The sequence below is a fragment of the Typha latifolia genome, chromosome 12, assembly GCF_019914945.1.
Source record: "Typha latifolia isolate L0001 chromosome 12, TyphaL0001v2, whole genome shotgun sequence".
NCBI lineage: Eukaryota > Viridiplantae > Streptophyta > Magnoliopsida > Poales > Typhaceae > Typha > Typha latifolia.
In genome coordinates this window covers 5,556,822-5,579,369 of record NC_133097.1, presented here as the reverse complement: position 1 = coordinate 5,579,369, position 22,548 = coordinate 5,556,822, and the positions used below count along the sequence as shown (strand labels likewise).

At 36.2% G+C, this 22,548-nt stretch overlaps 2 protein-coding genes across 2 annotated transcripts; one reads left to right on the top strand and one right to left on the bottom strand.

Moving 5' to 3' along the window:
• Positions 1 to 472: 472 nt before the first annotated feature.
• On the top strand, positions 473 to 8,676 carry LOC140799311 (uncharacterized). The gene is made up of 7 exons (XM_073153586.1): positions 473 to 810; positions 1,381 to 1,599; positions 2,930 to 3,016; positions 5,431 to 5,577; positions 6,613 to 6,639; positions 8,149 to 8,244; positions 8,328 to 8,676. The coding sequence occupies exons 1-7, from the start codon at positions 568 to 570 to the stop codon at positions 8,526 to 8,528; spliced, it is 1,020 nt and encodes a 339-aa protein (XP_073009687.1). The 5' UTR covers positions 473 to 567; the 3' UTR covers positions 8,529 to 8,676.
• A 1,125-nt stretch (positions 8,677 to 9,801) lies between these two features.
• Positions 9,802 to 20,483, bottom strand: LOC140798641 (ribosome biogenesis protein NOP53). Its single transcript, XM_073152596.1, has 12 exons — positions 20,071 to 20,483; positions 18,514 to 18,689; positions 18,383 to 18,428; positions 18,270 to 18,304; positions 15,875 to 15,955; positions 15,582 to 15,692; positions 14,931 to 15,016; positions 12,666 to 12,785; positions 12,448 to 12,570; positions 11,094 to 11,160; positions 10,943 to 11,022; positions 9,802 to 10,065 (listed from the first exon to the last, which is right to left on the bottom strand). The coding sequence occupies exons 1-12, from the start codon at positions 20,240 to 20,242 to the stop codon at positions 10,059 to 10,061; spliced, it is 1,104 nt and encodes a 367-aa protein (XP_073008697.1). The 5' UTR covers positions 20,243 to 20,483; the 3' UTR covers positions 9,802 to 10,058.
• Between the last annotated feature and the right edge of the window lie 2,065 nt (positions 20,484 to 22,548).

Here is a 22,548-nt window from a genome sequence, read left to right as displayed (position 1 = left end):
CTTATTATATACTGTTCGATTAATCTTTTGTGTATTTCTTAACCTTCGAACAAATTGGTGATGGAACAACAAAGTTTTAATTCATTAGAGATAATAAGCTTTAGCCCATTTGGTTTGTCGATCTGGTTGTTCTTTCATGGCTGTAGTCGATTGACATTTACTCAACTCTTTAAGCGAATAATCTTTTCCCCACTTTGTCCGTAACAATCGGATGTGTAAGGCTGCTTACTTGGTCTGTTTCCTTCTCTTTATTAAATTGCTATTTACTTTCTTTACTGTATTCATTTTTACTGGCATGTTGTCGTGACCTCAGTGACTTCCAATTTACCTTTTCTTTTTTTTAGCTGTTTGCTGTTATTTCTCTTTCCCTGCAACCTCTGGATTTGTGTGGTCCAAATCGGAGAGAAATGTCACTTTCAAGATTAATATCCACAAACTTAAATGTTTTTGGTAGCTGGATATGTGGTTGGCCTACTTGGGTCAGGAGAAGCAGAATATGGAAGAAAAGAAAAGTTCTTTTCGTATTGCCTTCTGGCTATCTTCAGACTCATCAAATTATTTGGGGAGATGAGTTTGTTGGTCTGTTATGGCTGTCGCCTGCCTCTTGACAGGCTGAGAGTGCTGACTGTTAGAGCTGTAAATTCCCAAGAGTCAGCTGTCAGTTCTCCTGAGTCAGGTCACTTGAGGTTGCAGATCTTGGAACAAGTTGATGAGGAGCTGATAAAGGGAAATGATAGGACGGCGCTCTCTCTTGTTAAGGATTTGCAAGAAAAACTTGGGGCAATTCAGTGCTTTGGAGCAGCAAGGCAGGTTGTTTTTCTTTCTAAGTTGTTTTGCTATAGTAATTCTCTTGGGCATTGATGCTGGTGTAGTATCATATAATCTTAACTAAGGTAGTCCCATTGTTAAACTTGAATTAGCTTCTTTATTTGGTGAGTTGGTTTGTAAGGACATTTAGAATGTTGATGAGATGGTTTTACTCTTGTCTGAGTTAGGGTTGCTCTTCTGTTCTTGGTATTAGAGTTGAAATGTGAGATGGTTGTAGGTTTGTCTGAGGTAGGGCTGCTTTTCTGCTCTTGTTATTAGAGTTGAAATGTATGACTTCCTCAGCCTCTTATTAATGTGGACCATAGCTTGTCTATTTGTCTCTTGTTGTATTGTTGATGCTGCTGTATATTGCCTCTTATTAATGCTGCTGAAAGTCTGAAACTGTGAAGAGTGATCCACTTTCAACTTTTTGTTCAATTTATGTTGTACTTTTCTTGTCTTTTTATCTTTTAAAAATGTTGTTTTCATTGTATTGTATACCTTTTTGTGTTTTCACTGTATGGATTGCATTTTAGCTTATTTCTTTTGTAAATGGTAGAATTTGTGCTTTAGGTGCCGCAAAGACTTTACAGCTTGGATGAGCTGAAGTTAAATGGAATCAATACATCTTCATTTCTGTCACCTGTGGATGTAACTTTGGGCTCAATTGAGAGAAATCTTCAATTTGCTGCAGTTTTAGGAGCTCTTTCAGCATGGGTTGTATTTGGATTCTCTCAACTACAGATATTGTATGTTTCATTGGTCCTACTGTTTCTATGGTCCTTAGATTTGGTGAGTTGACAAATTATTTTTTGTCAATGTAGCTTTATTTCTTTATGCAACATGTTATTGCTCTACCTCATGTTTTGATGAAACTACTCATGAGTTGATACTTTAATGAAGTTGCTCTTGCTTAATGTAGAAAGATCCACTAGATTTGCTATTCATATGGCTCACTTTGTGCCCTCTGTCATCTTTTAAGAGAAACCACTTTTGGCAACAAGTCTTATAAATTAAATTATACTGTCCTATATGTTTTACATTGTATATTTTTCTTCCAGATTGCTATATTGATGTTTTCATATAATGTCTCATGTCTTGTGTTCTTTCTCTGTAGCTCTTAACTTCTACATTTGGCATGAATTCTTTGAGAGTGAAAATTTAGATGAAAATTTCTCTTGTTAGCGTAGACTGCACTTGTGCAAGTACCTTGCCAGTATTCTGACTGGATAGCTTATACTGTATATCTGAAACCACTCCAAACAACACGATCCTCCCCCTACCTATCCACACAGTAAAAAGAAAGAATAAAAAGGATGGCATTCTCCTTTCAGCTCCAGTTAGTAATGCTCATGTTCCCTGACACATTGACTGCTTGTCAGATGTGTTACCTTGAGAGTCAGTTTTCTTTATAATAAGAGACGAGGCATTCAGAAGGTCATGTTGATGATTTTAAAATGGCAATAATTTCTCTTATTAGATTTGTAATATCTCTGAAACTATAATTGTATCAGCTTATAAAAGAATAATATAGCACAGACAAAGTGATATATGTTCTGGAATTGTAAAAGTTCACCCAAATTTCCAAGCATTATTCTGTCATCTGTTGATCTTCTAGTTGAAAACTAAATCTAGAACTTTGACTGAGACTGCTTACAAGAAAACAGAAATGTATTTTGCCTGGCCATCAAAAGAACTGCACTGGGTCTTGAACAGAATTTTATAAGTACAAATTCTAAAGGTGAAATTTTATTTTGACATCTATACATAACCTAATTTTAGGGTGTAATTTTTTTTTTTTTGGCTCTTGTAATGGGCTATCATATTTCCCTCTTATTCTGCCCTCTTTGTTTGCTTGTTTTGGATATTTGACTAGTATGTAGTACCATCTTAGCAGCAGTTTTGCTAACATGTTTTGCTATGTAAATACCTAAGAACTTTATATATTTAATTTTTCTTTCTCATTGCATGAAGATTGCTAGAATTTATTGCTACAGTATAAACATTGTACTCCCTTTTTACTTTCCTAATTCTTTTGCTTCCATGGAAATTTGATTTGATAGCTTTAAAGTTTAAACTAATCATATTCTTAAGCTACTACCTAACTATCATTATCTGTTAGGTCTCTTTCAATGGAGGAGTGAGGAATTTAGTGCTTGATACTATTGGTCATAGTTTCAGTCAAAAGTATCACAACAGAGTTATTCAGGTAGATCAGATAGCCATTATAGATCTGAATTTTACTTTCTGAATATCTGTAAATAACCTTCCGTATGGTAGGAAGGGTAGATTTCCTATTTTGTAAGGGTGATTGTGAAAGACTAGTTACCCTATGAATTGAGCACATAGACTCATTCCAACATGTGATTCTCCACTTTTTTTGCTACAATATTTTCAGTAAATAGTTAGGATGATTTAATAATGTTTTCATGTTGATATGCAGATACTAAGAATGTACTTGATTCGTGGTAAACCTTCTCTAAGCTGGTGTTTGGTTGCAGTTTATGGAAAAACCCAATTAGTTGTGGTCATTTTTTCTAATCCTTGAGTACATACCTCTAATCTGATTTAATTGAATTGAGTGTTTGGAATCATGGATAGTAGTGTCATTATTACCTTTGATAAAATTTGCATTTCAAATTAAAGTGTTGCTAAAACTAGAATAAGAAGTGAGAATTGAGGATATATTATGTAAATTGACACAAATACCTTTTCTAGTGGATGGATGAAGTACACTGAAATAATATAATTAAAATTACCCTTCACTTCCATTTGTTCTTTTCTGGAAAAGTGTGTCTAATTTATGATCTTCCTTGTGCAATGTTTACCTCTATGGCTCTATATACACATTATCTAACTATGGGTATGCAATGCCTACATATATGTTAAATGGTTGCTTATAGGTATACAATGCCTGTTGGTAGTTAGTAGTTATCCAAATGTAAGTTTTTTGGTGCAAAATGTAGGTTTCTAGTAATGAAATGACAGAACCTGCCGTTTGGTCTTATCAAGGGTAAAGTGGTAAATTCACTTTGGACCTAAACTCATTCTAAACGGAGAGAAAAACCAGGTTAGGCCACATTCCTGCTCAATTTTAACTATGCTTTTCGAAAGAAGCTGATGTTTGGTTATAAAATCAGGTTAATGAACACTAACCTAGTTTAAGAAACTCTTCATTCCGAACAAGGCCTAAAAGCTTATGTTGTTACCTTTTAATCATTTACATTCTAACAAACTTGATATCTGGGCGCGATTCATCTAGTCATGTGAGAGGGCAGTGAATTAAGCTGTTTTTACCAATGTATTAAATGTTTGTTCTGCACTAATTTTGGTTGATGAGAGGATGGATGGATGTTATTCAAAATCATTTCCAGGGAGCTTAAGGAGATGAAGGATGTATTGTGGAGAGTGTTTGAGGAGAGGGAGTGGTGTAGGATAAGAGAGCTTGAGCTTGAGCATGGCTGTGGAGGAGCCTAACATTCATGGTACTTGCTGTAGGAGATGGAGATGCAACCCAGGGTAGGTGAGCAAACTTGCAGTGGGAGCTGCTGCCAGATGTGTATGGTTGAACTGCATTAGGGAATAAAAGTAAGCACTTTCAGAGTAACAGTAAAGTAAGCGATTCCACTGCTTTGCAGAGAAGAAGGGCAAAAATGATAATATGACAACACTATCTATTCAGTTTGCAGGAAAAAGGGAACTACCACATGGCTCTGCTGTTATTTCTGGGTGGAAAAAAATTTCTTTCAATTGTAGGTATAGTGAGGTTAAGTATAACACATTAGAATTCCAGGCAGGACAACATGAAATATGGCCCAACAGCGATGGGTAACATATGTTTTCCCAAGAGTCTATTGGAGGCTTACCTATAAAAATATATCTTATGGGCATGAACCATTCTTAGCTGAAATTTGATTTGGAAATAAGTGACTCTTGGTCCTATTTCCTTATTAATCTTTTAGTGGATCGCATTAGGGAACATACAAATTATGGTAGAAAGCAATTGGACCAACAAATGAAGGATGATGTTGATAAGTCTGTTCCTCCTTTTGGGGTCTAAATTTCCTAGTTATGTTACGCGGTATGTAATAACCAATGGATACCAGCTTCTTTGCTTTCTACTCTTAAATTCTTCAGCATTTGCAATGATTTGCAATTTACTTATAGTTGGAGATACCTTCTGATTTTTAGAGGCGCAATTTATTATGGCAGAGCCTGTTACACTGTTTACCCAGAACAGATCATATCTTGAAGCCTAACTTCATTGATCATTTAAATTCAATATTCGTTAGTGGGGAAGTGACTGATAAGGCAATCAGAAGTTCTTTCCTAGTGATGAAAATAAATTTTATTTCAACAGATATAAAAACTGAATATTTGTTTGAGTTAAATCATGAATCTTGTAGCTAAGCTGCCACCGAATTGATCTCCTGACATTTAAGTACCTATTTGTCTTAATTTTAAATTGTGTCTACTAGATGGTCCAAAGTATCTGATTTCTTATTAGTAAGTAGTTTCTTTTGGATAGGAAAAAGGTTTCTACGTTTCTTTTTCCATTGGTTCAGTTGTGTGGCACTTCTCACATACTTATTTAGGGACTGATGTGTAATGGATACTGGGCAGCATGAAGCTGGTCATTTCTTGATAGCATACTTGCTTGGAGTACTTCCAAAGGGATACATGCTAACAAGCTTGGAAACCTTAATGAAGGAAGGATCGCTAAATGTGCAAGCTGGCACAGCTTTTGTGGATTTTGAGTTCCTTGAAGAAGTAAGTTTCTTTTTCTTATTTATCCTATTTTGGTTTTTGTTTTCCTTTTCTAGATTCAAAGCAGTATATCTATTTGACAAACTAATACTTTCATAATCAGGACACTATGTGCTCTTAAGGAACTCTGCATGTGCATGCTTGATAAAGGAGGGGTGCATAAGATAGCTTAATGCATAGAATAGAACTTTTGTAAGATAACTATGAAATGGACCCATACAAGAAAACTAAACTCTATCTGTTGGGTTGTCTCCTTACATGGTTATCATTTGGTATTGGCTCCCCAAGAAAAACTCTTGGTTCTACCCTGGGGTGCTAATGGTTATAGTAATAAATGATCTCAGAGTTTTATATAAGGGTTTTGTTAATAGTTGTACTAGGTCTTAGTTTCCTCTTTTTAGGGTTTTCCATTTTGAATTGACCCTGGTTGTAAATAGACTAGTCTGATTGGCCAATAAAACTATGAATTGAACTGCACTTGGCCCCCTTAAGTTGATTGAAAAGCAATTGAACTGTAGGCAATATGAATTAATTGCAAAGCAATTGAACTGTAGTCAATATGAATTGAACCCAAGAAATCTAAATTCGGTCAATTTTCCTTTGGTTCTGACATCACACCTCTGTTTATAAGATTTGGCAATGAGTAAAGGGTAGGACATCGTTAATTATCATTTGAATGAGATGGCAAATGTCAAGGGCTCTGACACCATTACGAATGATTGTTAGCAAATGAATTTGCCAGTAGGAAAGACTTAGGTTCACGATTCAGTTTTTAGTAGCGGTTTGGGGAAATTTTGGTGCTCATGGTCGTGATGGTTAAGAGAAGAATCAACTTAACATGATTAGAGGAACCAAATGACTAAAAGAAAAAAAATCTGAGAAGTTGAAAATCTTGTACATCAACAATTCAGTAGTGTTTAATTTTTCTAGAAGTTGTGTTTGAGAACCTTGATTGCAGATCATATTAGAGAAAAACAAAGCTCGTCTTATGTACATTTTATTTAGACTCTCACTGTAATAATGTCCTCTTCTATGCAGATTAATACTGGAAAAGTGTCTGCAAAGGTTAGAACTGCTTTTCCTTGAATTCACTCTTATCAGTTGCACATGTTATGATTCTTAAATATGTCTATTTATAAATCTTTATTTACTTATTTTTTAGTCCTTGCTTTACAATCACTTTATTGCTTATGCTCTGAAGTGACCAAAAAATCTCATTTTCCCTGCTAATATCTCTAATTTACATTTATTATATTCTTTTATTATGATCACACTACATGAAAAGTTTTACAGTCATTAAGGATTGGCCTAATTTTATGTCAAACCTTTAAGATAAGCACATGCATTTTCTTAACTTTGATTTTTGTTTAGGTCTTCCAGCATCTACATATGTTAATGCTTCATAGATTCGATATTTATAGTTCTTGTTCAGGTCTTCAAGCATCCAATGTATTAAAGCTGCATAGATTAGATATGTATTGCACCTTCCTTCAACTTTATTTTCCATCATGAGCTGAAGTAACTGGTTGCCATCATTTGATGAGGGTAGTCGTAAAAGTCAGTTTGTTTGAGGGATCTGATGGTAACTATTTTGAGTTCCTGTAGAAATACGGAATACGTAGTTGTAACTGTTGGGGAAGTTATGCCTGCTATGTGGAATGGAAGTTCAAAATTTACAAAGGATGCCGAAACTAGATTGCAGCTCTGTCAAATTCTTTCTAAATCGAAGTATATTCTGGATAGTTCAAGCATAAATGTCAAGTAGTTTTGAAGTTCTTTTCCTTTTCCTCTTTCAATTTTAACCATCAAGTCCAAGAGAATGTTGAATGGCAAATAAAGTCTGCCAACTATGTCTGTATAGGTGACATGCACATAGAGGTGAATTAGTGGTGGTGGTGAGTTTTTGAAATTGAGAGCTCGTGTGGACCTTTTCAATCATTTAAAGCGTCAAGAAACTATATATAGCAAGTGTGGACCTTTTCCCATCACATATAAAAGCATGCATACTGAATTCTAACATATATAAATGCTTCTAGACAATAGAAAATTTAGAACTCGACTGTCACCAAGACTATTTTGCACCTCCATTCATAGTCTGTAGAACCTCAAATGATATGGTATTTGGTAAAAAATGTTGTGCTTTATATCACAATCAACTTTTTGGTTAAAAATCTTTCCTTTCCCAATTGTTTGTTGGAACTCTGTGCTAATCAATGATTTGCGGACAAAGGGATGATACCTGCTAAGTGAGTTCTTGGTTCCTGCCGTTCATTTCGATGAACAGATGAACTCAATTTCCTGGAAGTATCATCAAATATATGTCTACAAAGCCATTCAGTTTAGATGATTTGGGAGAATATCTGAGGGAATAACAAGAGTTTGAAAACTCAGAACATCATCTATTTGAATATTTGATCACTGCACCAAGTTATAATATTTTATCTGTCAACAGTAGGAAAAATTCACTAACAGATTTAATGAAGGTAGATGGACTCTGTCAACTGCTAGTTTACTTGTGCTTTATTGCCTCTTTCACATAATTCCCTTGCCCAGAGCTGATGCACTTCTTATCAGATGCTGAACAGGTTCTCATGCATAGCACTTGCCGGTGTTGCTACAGAGTATCTCTTATATGGATATTCTGAAGGAGGACTTGCTGACATTGATAAGGTTAGATGAAAACTAAGAGTGTATTCCTCCTCACGAACTAGTGTTGTGTTTAACTTTTTTTTATTTCCTAACATTTTGAACAGTTAGATGGATTACTAAAGAGCTTGGGGTTTACCCAGAAGAAGGCAGATTCACAGGTAAGATGGGCTGTGCTAAATACCATTTTATTACTGCGTCGACATGAGAAAGCTAGACTACAATTAGCAGAGGCCATGTCTTCTGGAAAGTCGGTGGGATTATGCATTGACGTAATAGAAAATAATATTGATACTGAAGATATTTGATGGCAAGTAGGTGGAGAAAAAGGACTGCAGAGAAGATTAGGATGGTTAAATTGATTCTAATTTCATGACATTTGAATTGTTGTGAATGTAGTATACAAATGATTAGAAAATTTTCTTTTGTCAATGAAAATTTTGTCATAAAATTAAAGGGTGTTGCTAATATGATTAATGTCCTGAATCTGCTACTGTGGCTATGGCTATATATGTCATGCAGCACATCCGGGCGTAGATTAAAAAAAAGAATCAAAGAGTGATAATAAATAGTCAGAATCAAGAGAACTTCTCGACTCCACTCTCTATCCAACTCTCTTCCCTTCCTTATATACTCTTATTCTTAATATAATTGGTTGATTACACTTTTTTTTTCTCAAAACATTGCCTTAGAAGCATAAATAGGAGAAAACCTGGAACGACCCAAAAAGTCATTCTCCAACCTTAACCATTATCGCATAAATTATCTAATTTGTTATTGTAATTGTTCATAAAAGTTGTACAAACAATGTTTCTCTCGTGAAGTGTACAAAACGCGCAAGCAGTCATCCACTTCCATAATCTCCTCCTTTGGGACCCTAGAGATGCTCGATGCCGACGACTCCCTTTGACATTGTGATCTTGTCGGAGTTCCAGGCCCCATTGTGTTCCTACCTATGAGGACCCCTCGCTCATCCCTGAGAAGGTCCTCGTCTCCGTTGCTCGGTTTTGCCACCCAGTCCGTGCGTTCATTCGTGGTTAGGTAGAGGGCCCTATCTCTCGGCTTCTTCCTCAGTTCCTCCTCCTCCGACTCCGAGTTGAAACTGTGGTCGAGTAGGCTTCTCGCTTCCTGGTCTATTCGTTGCAAGAGGAGAGGAGGGTAGCCCCCCTATGTGATGTTGTGGTTGGATTGGCGAAAGACCTTAGATTTCCTTTTTAATTTATTTTGTTGGTTATTGTGGAAGAAGAGGAGCTCTAGAATTTTCAATCCCAGGCTCACTCCATTCTCACATTTGAATATCTCTAGACTTTGGGGCCAGTGAAACAAATGCTTCCCCTCGAACTTTTCTACTAGTTTTCAATCCTTCTCCACCTCTTTGTAAGTAACTAGGCCTTTATTCTGTGTTTAATTTTTCAATAATTATGAGTGGGTTAAGCTCACTTCTTAAAAAAAATTGATTCATTTTTAGCCACCTACAGAAGAAGGAAATATCCCAACCCCATGGGAAAAAAATTTCGCACTCAAAGATAAAGGGAAAAAGATAAACATGAAATAGATTGCAGAACTTCAAGAGAGATGATCTTACATCAAATTAATACATAATATATAAAAAGTTGTACAGTAAGCCCTATCATCTTTCTCAAGGGTGAAACAGCATCCAAAAGGGAAAAAAATAATAAAGAAAAGGATATTCTTCCTGAATTTGAGACACAGTGAGAGAGCATCCTCAATAGATGGTTATATTCTTCCTGCCCTTACATTAGAAGAATAACACAAGCTCACTCAAAATTAGTACTTCGTATTGTGAATACCCGTAGCAGGAAGTCATGCCAACACGTTTATCTCCTGTTCATATATAATGATGTTAGATGAGAAGCCTCTGGAATATAAGTTAAAAGTTGCTAATTTAAATTTATAGAGACTATAATTCACTTGGTGAGATAAAAGTACCAACTACAGACGTAGAACTATAAAAGAAGCAATCTAAATCATGGTTCTGAGGCTTTGGAGAAACTCTTTTCCTTGTAAATCCTGGACTTCCTTTTGACTCTTTATCCTCCCTAGTCTCTTTATCCTAGTCTCTTTGTAAGCTTTCCTCCTTGTGGACCTTTTATTAACAATTGGTAATGTATAACTGGGCTCTGTCCACTTCTCTCAGAAAAGAAGTAAAATATATATATATATATATATCTAAATTGTGGTTCTATTTTTTATAAGGAATATGCCACCATCTCAACTTGGTAGAATGAGATTGAGAAGAATATCTTCTCATGATCTAAATGCCCGTCTAGAATCTGATAAAGCCATATTTCCTGTTTTTAGTGTTCACAAGGGAATAGCAACTCTTTGCGACCTAAATATACAAGCGGAAAATGAACTGTAATGAACCATTGCCTTCCATAATGTACTACAAAATCAATGCCCGTAAAAGAAAGTTTCAATTTTGCTACCTATGCATCGATTATTTTGGTCTACAGGTGGGAACCAGAAAAAAGGTTTTATGTTTTGTTTATACTTTATACATACTTGAAGAAATGTAAGAAGTATTTAAGGATATTAAATCATCAAGCTGCTCAACTAGATTAAAACGTATAATGGTGCTGGGTATGCATTGTGATGCTCAGGGTTTCATCATAGCAGAACCACAGTATGAAATTTATGCAGCAAGACAATTAGATAATATTGAGACGAGCAGAAATACACAAGCAATGATAAAATAAACCTGCTATTTTTGGCTCTTGGCACAAGTAAGCCCCGTTTCTCAAAGCTTTTAAAACGGTCCCTTGCTAGAGTGCAGCAACCCTTGACCAGAGCAATAAGAGTGTTAGTTCCTACATATATCCAGGGACAAATGCAATCAAAATTGAACCCACCTTCAGCTTTCGAAGTGATCCCGATATTTCTTCTGTCAAGAGAACTTGAACAGGAGCTGGTTCAAACCTGTTATATAAAGTGCCTAATTATATGATCATCAAGAAAGCACTCACCAAGGAACAATCAACAAAACAAATGACTACCAACTGCATCACTCCACTTGAGAATTTCTTGCACCTTGTATTGTCCCACCAGCATAATCTACACTAAGAGAAACTCTTGTTTCCAACTTATATTATAGCTCATTGATAACTATAGTTTCTTTTTGAGGAAACTCACATGTGTCTATGCCTACCTTTTGGTGAAAATGTGGGAAAAATTCTTTTTATGAAGCAGAAGTAGTGAGTGAAACCTCAAGGCCCTGTTTGGTTAGATAGTCTAAGTGTGTTATTCCAGAATAAAACCCCTTATTTTAAAAAACTGATGCCAAACGCCAGAAAAAGTTTTGGAATAGGAAAATAGAATAAACTCCCTTATTCTAGATATCTTTATTCCAAGTTTTGGTTTGGATGAACTTTTTGGAATAACTCACTGACTTATTCAAAAACACAAATGACCAAATTGCCCTCTTCAGCACTAAACTCACCACTTATAGAATATGTTTGTAGTGGAAAATGTTTTATATGACATGTCCATTTGTGATGCTATTTATATTGTATAAATTATGATGAATTAAGTTAAATTATTTTTTGGCCAAGAATTGCAAAAATAATCATAAAAAGATATTATAATAGTTGTAAAATAAGATTACAATTTATATCTAATTTTAAATCCATTTCCTATCTTTCTCCACAAAAAAGAAGAAGAAATAACAAATATCTATTTACACTAAACTAAGGAAAGAGCAATAAGCCTCATCTTATTCTAATTCCATTTTTTCCTTATTACACACAACTAAACGGGCCCAAGTGTTTTAAACCTAGCTCATGATCAATAACTATATCATTAAATGATGATAAAATAAATCTCACTCTTTAGCATGACGCAGCTTTCACCGTATCCATTTCTCATCACAAGGTGAACTTTTGAACTCAAAAGTTCATACTTCCTAATCCAGCAGCTATATATGCGGGACAACTTGCAGTAACTGGTTCACATAATTGAACATTGTCTTGACTATTGTTTCAGCCTGCTACCAGAAGCAGGGTACTATACATATAAGCGGGACTATAGGGTTTACTAACTTCACTTCAAAACTTTGGAAAAGATTCTGATGCACACTTCTAACATAAATTCTATAGTCTAGGTCATCCACCAAAAGCACAAACATACAGACATAAGCTTACGAAACTGAAAGATGTAGATGTAAAGTCTATCAACAGCATATGCATAAAAATGAGCTATGGGACATACTTGTGTTTTCCCAAACGAGGTGGAGCAGATTTGAGCCTCTCTTGCCTAGCTATAACACGTCTACAATGTCGTCTTTGCTTTTCTTCATCCTCTTTAGCAATTTCTTCCATTATATCCGGCAAACTGCAAACAGTTAGTGCAACAAAATTATTAAGCGACACCCAGTAAATAAGTCACCATAGGACTGCAATGATCATGAGGATACAACAGAGAGAAACCTGTCAATTTCTTTTGAGAGATTCTCCAGCTTTTTTGCTTCTGCTTGTGTTTTCAGCTGCTCCTTATGCCTGGCTCTCCGGTTTAATTTAACTCGTGTGACTCTCTTTGTTTTGGATTTCCTGCATCAGAAAGAGTTAGCATTCCACTTATAATCACCATAGGCCAACACTTACAAGCATCTAGCACATGCACTACAGGGAGAACATGATGATTAGCTTAATCCAAGAGATCACTTTTGACAGTTGGCATTTCCATATGAGGAGCACATGGCAGTTGGAAAAGGGAAAAGTAGTGTTCTAGACAAAGAGTATCAAGCTAACCTTAGAAAAAGAATACATGATCTCAACTTTGGAGTAAATCTAACCTTGGTTCCATTGGTCAACTACATTTGAGCAACTAATATGTGAATATTAATGTCTAGGAAACATGATAAAGCACAGGATCCTCCACTAAGCATGAGATGTTCGAACATGAAGTGAATTCATGTTTAAAGCTCAATCAAACAGAAGATCCAAGAATGCTCTACTTCATCACACTAAATAAACAAGCTAGCAAGATACTTCAACAGATAACTTTGCTAAAATACCAAACGAATTTCAAATAACCAAAAAAGAAAATAATGATGATAATTTTTAGAGACAACTACATTTTATTACCCCTTTGTGGTTAAGATCATAACCCCAACTATTTTGATTTGGGTCACTTAGCCCTCTAGAGTTTTGAGTTCTAACCAATATAAAACCATTAGTTTTCTTACCCAAATTATCGGATAGTTCCAAAAAAAAGTTAAAAAAAAACAGTCGTGCAATATCTGCCAAATTAAAATTTCCAAAAATGCCCCTTAACAAAAATAAAATCTTATCAAAATTTTTACTAGTATAACGACTAACGAGTCAACAATATTAGTCTTTTTGTATCTTAACTATCAACTCTAATTTTTTATGAACCCCATATACCCATAAGGGCATTATAGTCATTTCGCTAACATCTGTGTGGATATTTCCTAGTTCACACAAGGGTACTGAGACAAATCAAAATATAGGAGAGCATTTTAATTTAACAGTGGGGTAAAATGTATTTAAACCTAATTTTAATAATAATAATAAGAAGAAGATAGTCCAAGTTTTAAGAATATATAACAAAGCAACTAAATGCTTTGAAAGTTGTACTTTCCCTGGTTTCCTAGGAAGAAAAAGTTCATAAATTGGAACATCTGACCATCTCATTTAATTCTTTGCTGTTACAAAGTGACCAACCTCCAAGTAGGCACTAAAGATGCACTATTTTTTGTTAAGATGTAGTTACCAATGATTGCAAAATTTGTAAGGGGTCGCATCGTAATATCATCACAAGTAGAATGGAGAAAGAAATGCCCATCCCTAAAATAGTTGGATGTGCTCTAGCAAACAATTGGATATTTAGATGTGCTTTGGATGTCTTGCCAATGAACCTAGAATAGATCACCTCTCCTTGAAAAGTGCGTACAAGAAATAAAGATGCATCAATGTTTATATGGAAATACAATCATCGGAAATAGGCACTTGGTTAACCTTCAAGCTTGTTGCTTAAAATGAGTAAAAGAGGTCTCCTTCTATATGACAACAAGAAAAACAAACCTTGGAAAGTATCATCCTGGGGATTAACTAAAGTTGAAGAATGTCCTGAAAAATGTTTTGCACTCCCTACAAGCATAGGGCTGTGCTGACCCAAAATCACACCTCAAGTCATCTCTGCTAAGGGTGTCGAATGGACTGAGCCACTCAAGCTCAATAAAATAACAGGGCACAAGCTTGCATATTTCCTAAACACATCTAGGTCAAGCTTGAATGTTGGATTGTTATTAATGAGCCGCGTTTGAGATAACTTCAGCTCAAATTAGCTTACAATGATTGCTCATTCAGGTGTTAGAACTTAGAAAGTTAGAAGTATAGGCCACATGGTTTAGAAAAAAAACTGCACAAGACTGAGTTCAGTTTGGCCCTCGTGGAAAGGGCCTACTTATTTGGGAAATTGCAGCCCAAGTTTGTTAAGTGCATATAAAACAGCCATGTTTATAGCTCTAAGGCCTGTATCTATCTGAGATCAGCTACATGGATCCTTTTCACTTATCCCTTATTGCAAGTATTTGCGTCAAGTCAACTGCAAAGAAGCATGGGCTAACATGTACCATATATTGCACTTTCCCTTTAGACTTTTAGAGACAAGAAATGAAAATATCAATAGTGCCAGCAAATAAAAAGTTTAAAGTTAAAACAGAAACTGACAGTGGTGCCGCTAAGTCATCGCTTGCATGCTCTGGGTCTTCTTCTGTATCATTTTCATTTTCATCGTCTGCATCTAGAAAATACTTCTGCAAGACACAAAAATATAAGTCAATGAGTTGCTTAATAATCTTTCTAATGCTAAAGAAAATATGTCAACCAGGTAAACTTAAACAGGAATTAATGAACTCAGGTTAGTGGAAGGTTCTGGAACACTAGTTTCTTATTCCTTTAGATCCATATTTTGGTATCTCTTTCTATTTCATTTTCATGCAGATATTTTGGAAATACTTTTTGACTTCTATCGATACCATAAGTCTTAACATAGACTAAGTCTTGAACAACCTAGATATATTCTTATTGGAGATCATTCATTTCAGCATTTATGTAAAAGATTTAGTCAAACAACATACCAAACAAAACAGTACTGAAAAAAAGATGCATTAGCTTAAACCTATCCTACATAGACAAACTAAAACATATCTAAGGATAGCCACATGAACAAATTTGCCTATAAAACATCCATATTGTCAAGCAGAAGAACTTAAAATGACCAACTTTGGGTTTGGTTTAGCTTCATTTGAAGAGATCTAACATTAAAGTTTGTCTATCTATTACAAATTTACAATCTTCTAAAAGTAAAGTAATACTTACATCTTCTTCAGCCACTATCTCACCAGGAACTGTGAGTGGCACTGGTTGAGGTCCCAATTCTTTCTTATAGATTTTTTGCATCTCATCGGCAACAGCTCGAGCAAGTGAATCCTGAATGCAAATCAAACATAATATACAAGATGCTGATGTTCCACATATTAAAAAGTGAAAAAATGAGAATATAGATAATAGTAAAGACCAATTAAACAACTAATCAATCGAAGGTCAATAAGAAGCATGATTTGTACAAATGACAGAGGACAACAAAAACTTTAAGGATAGCAATAACCTACTTGATGAGCTTCAAACGGAGGATTGAATGAACAACCTGGAGGCTCCACTTCGACAGCAGGAATAAGGGAAGTAGTAGACCTCTGTTAAGAAATGAACAGCATTAAATACTGAAAAAATTGTGCAAGACATTATAAATAAAATAATCCAAAAGGAACAAGTTGATAATCAAGATTATATAACCGGTGTAATATCAATCAAAACAATACCAAAATTGGGAAGAGGTAACGGTTTCTTGCATTCCTGCCTCGACAATAATGCAGGAGTAAAACCAAGAGCTTACTCAGTATTGGTCCACAAGAAGAAAATGGGATGGCTATCTGTGACCAATCTCTCCAACAATTTTCCACTCTTATTTAGATTTAATTTTATCTGCTGATTCATTTCCTTTTTGCTTCTTCAAGAGCAGGCATTCAACTATCTCCATTCTCTTAACAGCCTTCTCTATTTCTATATTGGTCTCAGCATTATTTCTTATCCACCTTCGTAAATGGATAAAAGAGCGGACTTAGAATAAATGTTATTTTACATATTTGCAAACAATATGACCTACTATTTAAACTTGGCACCAATGCATCAAATAGATAGGAGGACATGGACAATAGAATAGGATTATAACTGTGGATTGAAATTTCGGATGATCCCGAGCCGGATTGGCTGAAATGGATCAGGATTGGCTTGGGATTGCAATTATCAAACAGAAAAAAGGTCGTTTCAGACCCGTTTTGGCATTTTGACCCAAACAAGCTAGTTTTAACTTTTAAGTTTTCATATCCAACCCATTGATCTCTCTGTCTCTCTCTCTCTCTCTCTCTCTCTCTCTGCAATGCAGCCCTTCCATCTGATCCGGCAATGATGATGACAATGATGAGGAGTACTTTTCTGACAATATCAACCTCCGGCGAGATGTTTTTTTCTCTCTTTTATTTGGTTAGGATTTTTTTCACCTATTTTACCTTCTATTTTTCTCTCCCACTCCCTCCCTTTCTCCTCACTGCTGCAGCAGCCTTGTCGCCTCATCTTCTTGCTGCTACAATAGCACAAAGAGAGATAACGAGGGTGCCAGAGAGAGGGGGTGGGTACCTGCAATTTTTTATGAATTCTTAGTATTTCCTCTGCATTTTATAACCATTAGAACTTTGGTTATCACAACATTAAACTATGATGTGAGGCATAGAGTCAAACTCTAAGATAGATAAGATTTTGGACTTGGAAATTGGAGGTTAGATAGTAAAGGATTCCTAAGCATATTAGACTATCTAACCACCTTTCCTTCTCTTTATCTAAAGCTACCACTTATTGCATCCCCTTTTAGACACCTAAAGAATTAAAATTTAAAATACAAGGTAAGAGAGTCCTAATTTACTTGCGCATCAATCCTAAAAATAGTAGAACTCTAGTCTAAACTAGATATGGCATTTCTGAAGAAATTCTTACTGCCGAAGATTTATGCAGAAAATCATATCCACAAAAACCTCGAAGAAGGGAGCCTAAAAGTCATTCAATTTCCAAAACAGGTCTTCTAATCATCTATGATTATAAAACTAGCATCCTAAAATTGATTGGGACTGGTTTCTTACTTTCTTATGCAGAGATAGGGAAGACGCCCTTCTGCATCTCTGGACTGCATGAATGTTCTCTCCCAGTTCTTCAATTTCTTACTTCTCTACCTTCTTTGAGCCTTAGGGTTGTGGTCTTCTTCTTTCTTTCGTTTTTCTTGTTAAATTTCACTCCCATTTGTATATTTTTGCCTCCAACTATACCATAAAATATGTTACTCTCCTGCTGCATATATGAGAATTATTCTGCTACAAAAGAGTCATCCAAAGCCTAAAATTGATCTTAAAACCCTAGATAGTCTTCTTCTTTCTTTCGTTTTTCTTGTTAAATTTCACTCCCATTTGTATATTTTTGCCTCCAACTATACCATAAAATATGTTACTCTCCTGCTGCATATATGAGAATTATTCTGCTACAAAAGAGTCATCCAAAGCCTAAAATTGATCTTAAAACCCTAGATAGCTTTCTTCATTCAAGTTGAAATCTAGTTTGATCTCAAAGGCTGATATATTAGGTTATTTCTTTGGAAAAAAAAGAAGAGGAAAGCTTATGTTCATTTTCAGATTGTATTAGTTCTCTTGATGAATAAATTGATATTCTTCTTCTTTTATCCCTTATTTACCTCCTTTTACTTTCACATCTTTTTTTATGGCATCAATCAAAAGAACAAGGTAACTGATACGATATAATAGGTCATAGAGATAGAAGGGGCATGATGAGATTTCTGTAATTTGCGGTGGTTACAGTATTCATGGACTATATACAACATTAAATTACAAATAAAGAATGTACATACAAGGATTTAAAACTAACAAAATGCAAGATTATATTCATTACCTTTTTAGCTTTAGCATTTGCTTCGCCTGCAAGGTCTATGAAGACAAAATGGACGTTCAAAACCAGGTGTTCTATTAAAGAAAATGTGAAGAAGAGCTAGGACATGGAAAAACCTTTTTCATCCCATAAATCAAGATGCATTGAATCTGGATCATCTACCTGAGAGCATTTCAACCATGTAATAAAGCTACTAGATACTTCTAGCTTTGGAACGGAAATATATGTTTGACTGCACAGCAAATACCTTGGATACATCATTGCTTTTGGAATTCTCGTTCAAAACTTCTGTTCTCTTCTTCTCCTTCGACTTTTTCGACACTGAAGATGGAACTACTTGCACAAAAGGATTTCTCTGGAGTATGCTCTCACAATGGAGAACTTTTTCCCTTTTCTTTTCAATCTTCCGCTTGATAGGAATATCTGGCAATTATCAAATAAGTCAGCAACATGCCCAATTGCAAGTATATAAAAGAAAACTTCAAATGGCAAATCCTTGGGTCTCAACTACTTTGGGTTTGATCATATGGATTTTCTTACATCATTAAGCTCTATCTTCAGTGATCTAAAGAAAAACTCTAAGGTCTATCAGAACTTTCTCTGCTAGTCAATTTATTCTTTCTGTTCCTCTCTGTCTTCAGAGGTCTTCAACTGGGACAGTCACTTTTCCTTAATATTGAAATTATTATGCCAGGTAATCTCCGTGGCAATATTTAAAATAGCCCAATATGGAAATTCAAGCACATTGAGGAGAAATTAGAAATTGTTATTATATGATTCTGATCCTATATACATAGCTGTACACGAGAATGCAATCCCTTCATTTCCCCAGCTCCCCTGACAGAATCTCAACAGCTTACATATGCAAAGGGAGTTGCATGTATTCCAACGATGTTCATTAAATTACATAGGCAGCTCTACAGGATCAGCCATGCAAAGAATGCCATCAATGGCATAGAAACTAGCTGAAGAGCAATAAAATAACCAAAAAAAGGGTTGCTCTTGCTTTAAAAAAATTAAAGCTCTTTTGAAGATGGGTCTGCAATTACTTCATGGAAATGATCAATTCAAGTATTCAACAAGCACTAATGACTTGATCTTGCTTAACAGATGATTATGGAAACCAAAAATTCAGGTTTTGTCGATGTAACTTGTAGAAACCCTGATCAATGTCAAAATTACTTCAACAGGCCATTCAACAAGTTTGAGAATTTTCCATCGAATTATAATTTAGCTTTCTTCTCAAAAATAAACTATCCAGCATAATCAAACTACAAGTGAAAAGGGAACCTTTTTTCTAGTAAGATCTTTCAGAAGCTATTGTGTTCCTTACCTCTTGGAATCCCTTTAGAAAACCTTATAGAGAGATCATTTCCAATAAAATCTTAGGAGTTTTACAGAGAAAGAAGAGAGATTATTTTTTATCTACTTCATCACTGGATCTGCAATATGAACATCTTAGGGGTTCTACACTTGTTCATCTAAACCAGCATCCCAAAGGAGTTGGAAGGCATGGGCTCTTTCGACCCCTTAGGGTCTAGCGGAGTTGGCAAACTGTTGGCAAACTGTTGGCATATGAAATAATTTATGCCGGGGTCTACGCAAGGAGGACGGCGTCGAGCAGTAGAACGGGTTGTAAGTTATCTTATAGGTTCTACACAATCAATACCTTAAAGTACAATAAAGAAGGCAACTTTTCAGAAAATCTTTGAGCATCTACTTAGTATTTATCTAGCAAAGACATTGCGACACCACATGAGAGCAAAAAAACAAACGTCCAACAGCCAAAAAGGAGATGAGGTACCTTTGGACTTGTCGACATAGAAGAGGGAGTCGCTTTTGAGGGAAGGGAGCGCGGCGGCGCCGGAGAGGGCGTCTTTGGTGGTTTTCTCGAAGTACTCGTCGATGTCCTCCGTGCTTATGTTGGCTCGCCACGCCTTCTTCCCTTTCCGCGATCCCTTCGCCTTCTTCCCCATTGTTTTCTTTCTTAACAAGCTTCTCCTCAACAGGAGGAGGCGGAGAGAGAGAGAGAGAGGTTTTCTAGGTTTAAGAGGAGAGAAGCGGCGGCGGCGGACTGGGGCTATCAAACTAAATCAAGCTTTGGGCCGACTTAGACTCAAATCAAGCTCAGCTAGAATTTGGATTTACTTCTATGTGGTTAAGAGCAAAATTCAAGGTGGTGTTTGGATTGAGTTTAGGACTAGATTCTGAACAGCCAATCAAATACTATTTTTTCCCTAAACTAAGTTCAAAAATATAAGAGAGAGAAATATAAATAAGTCTAACTTTTTTTCTTAAATTACAATTTTATCCCTAAATAACTTGTATATATGTTTTATAAATTTAATAATAATTTTTTGGTAAATTTTTTTCACTTTTTTATATTATATTACTATAACTATGGCACTCTTATTATAAACATATTCTTATATATTCTTAATTTTCCTTCAGAATAAAATTATTTTTATTTAAATTTTTTTAAATTATTAAATCCACAATAATTTATAAGGTGGTTTGCGAGCTTATGAGATTCTAAGCAGGCAAATAATTGACTTTTATTTTTAAATAAAGTTATATATATATAAAAAATAAGCTTACATGCCTAAAAGATGAAAAAATAAATAGTATTTTATAAACCCACAATAATATATATGTTCATCATATTATCATCAAAGTCAAAGACATTGATACATTAATTTTACATATTATTTGTTTACCTTCAAAAGCATTTTTCCTTTATTTTTTTTTATGTCATATCAAGTATAATAATTACATTCTTAGTCTAGTTCTTAGCCAAATACTAGATTTTCTTAGCCTAGTTTAAGCTAATTAATCCATGGCTAATAAATAGCGTCAGATAATTATGTTCAGGACTTTTACTCAAACCAAACGGAGCTAAAGAATTTTTTAAGGGCGGTCTAGTTTTATATTTTAAAATATAACATCTATAGTATTAAATCAAAATTCAATGTAAATTAAGCTATAGGGGGGGGGGGTGGGGACGTGTGTCCCAGCACCCTGCCACCCTCCTCACCTCCATTAATCCCTTTCTCCCCCTCCCACCGCACCATCTCTCCACCTTGCTACCTCTCTCCCTCTCCTTTCTCGCGGGTTGCCGACGAAGCCCCGGAGCCGACGAAACCGAGCGCGCGAATCGCGATAAGCCTCTATCTCGTCGTTAAATTTCGGTAGCTTACTCCCCTCCCCCTCACCATCGTCCTCGGCGGTCGATGACCCCACGTCCGGCCGCCGGTCCGAGAGCTCCGGTGGAAGGGGCTCTCTAGTCGGGCTTCGAGCCTTAGAATTGGGCGGAGGGACCTCCATGGCCGCCGGCCATGCAGCACGTCTCGCTGCCCCGTTGGCCATCTCAGCCGCGGGGTGAGCTTCTCCCGCTCCCCCGTAGGGGGAAGGACGGGCGATGAGTCCTCCGTGGCGTGGGTTGCGCCCGCTATCGTCGAGCCGAGTCGAGCCCTCCTCATTTCATTCCCTTCCCTTCCCTCCGACCAGCACTTCCCCCCCGGCGAGGGTCGTGAGCTGCCAACCCGAGGGTGTCTACCGGCGACGAGGGCCACCAGCATGTCGGGCCCCCGCTTCTCGTCCCCTTTGTCTCCCTTCCTCGAAGGAGATGGGGGGAGATAGGTGTTGGTAGGTTGCAGGCCGCAGCCCACCAACCCAACCCCTTAGTGGGCTGCGGTCTGATCGCAGCCCACTAACCCAAATGTTGGGTGGGCTATGGCTGGACCCAGCCCACCTTAGCCCACCAAAGCCCCTCTTGCCTATTGGGCCTAGGCCTAACCCAATACCCCAATTTGGGGCCATTTGTACCATATAGCCTCATTTCTCTATTCCACTTGATTAATTAGCTTAACCATCCCGTAATAACAATTGATTATCATGTGAATTTTAGGATAACATAGAACTCACCCTAGGGGACCCTTGACATATGTATACGCCTAAATATAAATTCTCTAATAAAAAAATTTATTCTATTAATTCGCTAATCTTACGTATGGCTTTACTTGCGTGAATTAATATGTTTGACACTGCGTGAGAAAGATTTTGGGATTCTGGAGGAGCTGGCTAGCTGATTTAGTGTACTGTGGAGACCCCAGGCTAGTAGAGTGTATACAAGTCTTGAATAATATAGTTACAGTTATTATACTTTCCATGACACTATAGGAAATGTCAGTATTAATACATGCATCTAGTGTACCATGATATATCTTGACATGTGCAGTTATTGATAATTTACTCATCATAATATTATGAGAATGTTAGCATA

What these genes read in the sequence shown, in the direction of transcription:
- LOC140799311 (XM_073153586.1), top strand. Translation starts at nt 568, where the DNA reads ATGAGTTTGTTGGTCTGTTATGGCTGTCGCCTGCCTCTTGACAGGCTG. An exon ending in TTCTATGGTCCTTAGATTTG is followed by an intron (nt 1,600 to 2,929) that starts GTGAGTTGACAA and finishes ATTATCTGTTAG; the next exon opens with GTCTCTTTCAATGGAGGAGT. An exon ending in GACTTGCTGACATTGATAAG is followed by an intron (nt 8,245 to 8,327) that starts GTTAGATGAAAA and finishes CATTTTGAACAG; the next exon opens with TTAGATGGATTACTAAAGAG.
- LOC140798641 (XM_073152596.1), bottom strand. Translation starts at nt 20,242, where the DNA reads ATGGGGAAGAAGGCGAAGGGATCGCGGAAAGGGAAGAAGGCGTGGCGA. An exon ending in CTCCGTTTGAAGCTCATCAA is followed by an intron (nt 15,693 to 15,874) that starts GTAGGTTATTGC and finishes ATTTGCATTCAG; the next exon opens with GATTCACTTGCTCGAGCTGT. An exon ending in GATCACTTCGAAAGCTGAAG is followed by an intron (nt 11,023 to 11,093) that starts GTGGGTTCAATT and finishes GCTCTGGTCAAG; the next exon opens with GGTTGCTGCACTCTAGCAAG.